The sequence below is a fragment of the Lolium perenne genome, chromosome 5 (genome assembly GCF_019359855.2).
Source record: "Lolium perenne isolate Kyuss_39 chromosome 5, Kyuss_2.0, whole genome shotgun sequence".
Taxonomy (NCBI): Eukaryota; Viridiplantae; Streptophyta; class Magnoliopsida; order Poales; family Poaceae; genus Lolium; species Lolium perenne.
The window spans coordinates 167,349,977-167,355,292 of record NC_067248.2 but is presented as its reverse complement, the minus strand read 5'-3'; the positions used below and the strand labels follow the sequence as shown (position 1 = coordinate 167,355,292).

The 5,316-nt window shown below is 52.1% G+C and overlaps 1 protein-coding gene across 1 annotated transcript; it reads left to right on the top strand.

Moving 5' to 3' along the window:
* The first annotated feature begins 1,453 nt into the window (after window positions 1-1,453).
* Window positions 1,454-5,057, top strand: LOC127300545 (zinc finger protein WIP5-like). The gene is made up of 2 exons (XM_051330672.1): window positions 1,454-2,033; window positions 4,509-5,057. The coding sequence occupies exons 1-2, from the start codon at window positions 1,527-1,529 to the stop codon at window positions 4,896-4,898; spliced, it is 897 nt and encodes a 298-aa protein (XP_051186632.1). The 5' UTR covers window positions 1,454-1,526; the 3' UTR covers window positions 4,899-5,057.
* The last annotated feature ends 259 nt before the right edge of the window (window positions 5,058-5,316 follow it).

Below are 5,316 nucleotides of genomic sequence, written 5' to 3'. Positions count from 1 at the left end.
CACATTAGTCCTGGATCTAAACAAGACCGGGACTAATGCTCCGGACAGCTCCGAACGAGAGGCCTGTTTTCTACTAGTGTATGTTGTATCTGACTTCAGTAGTTTATACAGTTTCAGGCTTTAAAAAAGTAACACATATTTCATCTAGCACATGCATGTATGCTGATTTTTGTTGGCCCGATATATTTAAAGTTTTTGGGAATAATCAATGTTACATTTATCTAAAATAGCTCGGGCGACTGCATCTATTGATTGCACACGTCCAAATTTTATTGCAAAAGTTCAATTTATGCCTTGTAAGAAATTTGACGAAGATAAATAGATGAAGCAAAATCTAATAAGGTCACATGATACTTATGCAGCACAAATCCTATTGATAACTGTCATTTCAGTTGGGTGGAAAAATCCTGAGCTGTCTCCAAGCAGATGCTCCCATAGTCGGATGATGTATGCACCTCGCACGGTGAAAAACAAAGATCACATATACATTTATACCCATGCATGTAAGTATAAAAATATTTTCTAACATTTAAAACTATAAATACATACAAGGAAGTAGCCCGTACAAATGATACTCCATATATACTTCCCCATGGATGTGGCGTCCTCGTTTTTCCTACTCTAACTTTGACCTAATTTGATCAATAAGAAACACGTCACTTACTATAAAAGGTACTTTCTACGTTCCAAAATATAATCTGCCCCTAAATTTCATCGGTCAACAACTTACAACTTTAACTAACATTTCTTTTTATAATATGTTCATAATATATAAAAATATATATGAAATGAAAGAGAATGGCAAGACGAATGCATAGATACCATTTATATATTCTCAATTCATATATTTTAGTTCAATTAGTGGTTAAAGTTGTGCTTTGTGAGCATTTAAGTTTATAGTGTCTTTCGCAAAAATAAAGTTGTGCATCAAAGACCGTGCGAATAATCGTGAGCCTCGAGTACACCGTTAGAAACTTTATTCAAATACAAAGTTTATGATACAAATTTGTGGCATATAACCAATGTTTCGTTAGTCAAATTGATGAGCAAACCTAGACTTCAAAACACATGTGCGCCACCTAAATAGTGACAAAGCGAGTAATTAATAATGTTTATACACCCATGGAATAATAGTAAAGCAATAATCATTGGCGTGTGCTCTAGCGCCACACTCTGAACCTACAGCAGCCGTGGAGAACATTCACCAATGAGCAATTGATACATTGCTCTCCATGGAATAGGAACCCACAACGATACATACGATAGCCGCCCGGCCGGATCAGAGGGAGATTTTGCTACATTGCCTGAAAAAATTATCCATGAGCCGTGCATAGTGCAGGCCTCTGCGAATGAAGCTCACACATGTCACGGGTCTCATCTCTCATGAGGTCTCTCTATCTATCTATCTATCTATATCTCTCTCTCTCTCTCTCTCTCCTATAATAGGTTTCCCTGGAGCACGTACCCCTCGACGATCAATCCTCCACTCCACGAAGCAATCTAGCTAGCACTCCAGGCATCTAGCCATGGCAAACCCATACACCTTCCTCAGACCTCACATCGATCCTTTCTTCCTCCCCTTCCAAAGAAGCTTAATAGCCCCTCCATCGTCCTCTCCCACAAAACGAGCACTCCCACTCCTCAGCCTCTTACCTTCATCAAGCTATGATCACAGCAAGATCCTTGGGTATGCTGGTGATCATAATCAACACAAGAAGGAAGATGAGGACGTGAGCATCTCGCTCCAAATTGGCCCGCCGACTGCAAATAGCGCTCTTAATTATGATGGTGATGCGGCCGCAACATCACAAGATGACGAGTTATGTGGTGGTGGTGATCACAAGGTGGACAAGGAGGAAGAAGAAGACAACGACGACGATGTTGCCAGTGACGATCTCTGCTTGGAGTTTGCCGTTGGAAAGCTGACCAAGGGCAAGTATTGGATTCCAACCCCAGCTCAGATCCTCATTGGGCCCACACACTTCGTCTGCCCGGTGTGCTGCAAGACCTTCAGCAGATACAACAACCTGCAGGTAAATTCGTCAACTGGGTCTCATATCTCAAGCTAATGATCACAAGCTAGAAGATGTTGATCACCATTTTCGGTGTTGTTGATCCAAGATCGTGCACGCATTTCATGATCACCACGATTAAGATGGATCGGAGTTGCATATGTAGCTAAGGGAATCTTGATCAGTGTATACATATATACTGTAGTAGAGGATGGAGGGCCATGCATGAATTGGGATGTAGTGACTCGTGAGACGAGTGCTCTGGTGTAGAGACTTCAGCCTTTTGTGAGAGATTCAGCTAGCTTGGTTGGTTAGAGCATCTCCAGTCGCGTCCCCCAAAGCGTCCCCCAAAGGGATTTGGGGCGCGCCGGACAAAAAAAGCGTTCCAGCCGCGTCCCCCAAAGCCCTTTTTTGTCCGGCGCGGCCCGATACGGTGTCCGGCGCCCCGAGCCCGTCCCCGTCCCACAGGGGACGCTCCGGGGACGCCGGACACAACGAAAAGCGAGGCGAGGAGGCGCGGGGCCGACGCGTCAGCGGCACAGTTAATTTTAACCTAACCGTCGCCTACCTCGCGACGGAAGTTATTCGCGCGCAGCGGCATCTTTGCCTTAATGGCGACGGAGGGGCAGGCGAGACGTCTCGTCGGTGCTGCGCAGCCTCCACGCGTCGCCGGCGTTCGCACGCCACCGCCCGTTCCCGCGCGATCTTCCCGCCTCTTCTCGTCTGTTCCCGCGCTTTCTTCCCGACGCCGGCGTCTATAAAAGGTCTCCCGGCTCATCAATGGTAGCCACCACACCCCGCCGGCAACAAACACAGCCCTCGTCGCTCCACAGCCGTCTCCTCCATCACCAGTGGCAATGGCTAACCGCCCCGGCGATGGCCACTTCCCTCCACCGCCGTCTCCTCCATTGACGAGCCGGCAGCGGCGTGCGGCACTCGAGGAGGCAGTCGAGGAGGAGGCCCGCCAGTGGCGTGAGGCGCAGCAGGCGGCGGATCTAGCGGCGTTCTCCGCCCCTGCCTCCGCAGCTGAGGAGGCCGCGGCGGCAGCAGCGTGGCAGGAGCAGCAGTGCGACACCGTTGCGGCGTTCGACGCCTCGACGGGACAAGAGGCGCGACGGCACCGGTACCGGGAGGAGATGGAGCAGCGATGGGCTGGCGAGCGCCAGCGCCAGCGCGATGAGCGGCAGGCGCTGTTCCGTGAACGGCGTGACTCGATCGAGCGCCGGCGGCGTGAGTCGATCGAGCTCCAGCAGCAGGCGACGGCGGAGGAGCGTCGACAGCGGGAAGCGGCGCTTACGGCGCTATGGGGGAGGCGGGCGGAGCAGTTGGCGGCGGCCGACGCGTTTGCGGCGGCGATGATGGAGGCGCCGACAGATGTGGAGGAGGAGGCGCCAATGGAGGAGGAGGAGGCCGAGGCGGAGGAGACCGAGGTGGAGGACGACGACGATGACGACGAGTTCGACTGGTCCGACGACGACGCCCCGCACCCGGACGAGACGGCCGATCAGCAATGCGCCCTCGTCGAGTCCTTCGAGTCGGAGAAGAAGCTCCAGGACGACGCCCGTGCCCTCGAAGAGGCGCATATTCGTCGCGCCATCGAGCTCTCCCTCCAGGCGGCGCAGCAGGGGACGGCGGAGGACGCGCGGCGGGAGCGGCACCGTCTGGCCACCGCCGAACGCAAGGAGTGGAGGCGCGCGCAGGAGGAGCTGCGGCGTAGGGGAGGCGACGACGGGGCGGGGCCGTCGAACGCGCCGCCGGGCGGTCAGTAGTCTAGGTTTAGATGAAATCTAGCCGTTTTCATTCAAACTTTGTAATATATAATCAAAATTGAATGAAAACCTTTATTTTCGTGCACAAATATTCATTTGGGGGCGGCGTTTGGGGGACGCGGCTGGGGAGCGACGTCCCCCAAACGCGGCACGAACAAAACACGTCCCCCAAACGCTCGATCCGGCGCGGTTTGGGGGACGGTTTGGAGGACGCGACTGAGATGCTCTTAGTTCGTACTTCCTTTGCTAGTTCCCACATTTGGGCCAGTACAGATGTAGTGGTTCCTCCCATCATCCTGGCTTTTCTGCCTGGTTCACATTTTTGTCACGTCATGCGTGTCCAGGCTCAGTGGTCAGTCAGAGAGAGGTACTGATGCCATGCCTGAAAATTCTCTCTCCACTTCCTGCCCTGCACAGTTGCACTGTGGATCCATGCATATCTCTCCTGACTTGCACTGTGGATGCATCCATATGTGTACACGGAATTATAGCTGCTCCCTCCATGAAATACTCCTTGTTTGTCTGTTCGCATTGCAAAAAGTTAGAGAATATCCGCCGTTGTTTTGATCAGTAAACGTTAATCACCAACAGTGTGATTGTTCATATAGATCTTTCTCTTTTTTCGCGAGAACATACTTCCTGCAAGATCTAGCTCGTGATGATTTTTTTGTTTAATCTGCATATACTAATTCCTTGCACACATGCATAAACTAAACGTAAATGGCAGATGCACATGTGGGGGCACGGGTCGCAGTACCGCCGCGGGCCGGACTCCCTCCGGGGCACGCAGCCGGCGGCGATGCTCCGGCTGCCGTGCTTCTGCTGCGCTCCCGGGTGCCGGAGCCACGTGGACCACCCGCGGGCGCGGCCGCTCAAGGACTTCCGGACGTTGCAGACGCACTACAAGCGCAGGCACTGCTCCAAGCCCTTCCTCTGCCGCAAGTGCGGCAAGGCCCTCGCCGTCCGCGGCGACTGGCGCACGCACGAGAAGAACTGCGGCCGCCGGTGGCACTGCGCCTGCGGCTCCGACTTCAAGCACAAGCGCTCGCTCAAGGATCACATCCGGGCCTTCGGACAGGACCATGTAGAGCGGCCGCCACCCGCCGCCAAGATGTGACAGACGATCCGTCGGCGACATGGACGGCCGCCAGCCGGCCGGATAACTTGATTACCTGTGCAATATTAGGGGATGTTTATGTTTCTGGAAATGCATGTTGTTCTCGTTCCAACGCTATATTTGCTGCTAGCTGAATTTATTTTGTTCTTGCTGTTTCAAGTCTTCGTGCGTACATAGACTTTTACGTCATGGCCAAGGTTTTGGTACTGGTAAGAAAAAATCTCGGAGGAGGCGGGGATTTTCGGTGGTTACACGAGATAACCGGTCGAATGCCGGACGAAATTCACATTTCAGATATGGTGAAGAATGTTTTGGGAGATGCCCGTTGCTGGTCATAGTCCTGTCCAAAGGTGGAATAATAAAATACGCGCCACGCTAGATACTTTGGTGTTCCGAGATTCACGGCAGCGGTATGAAA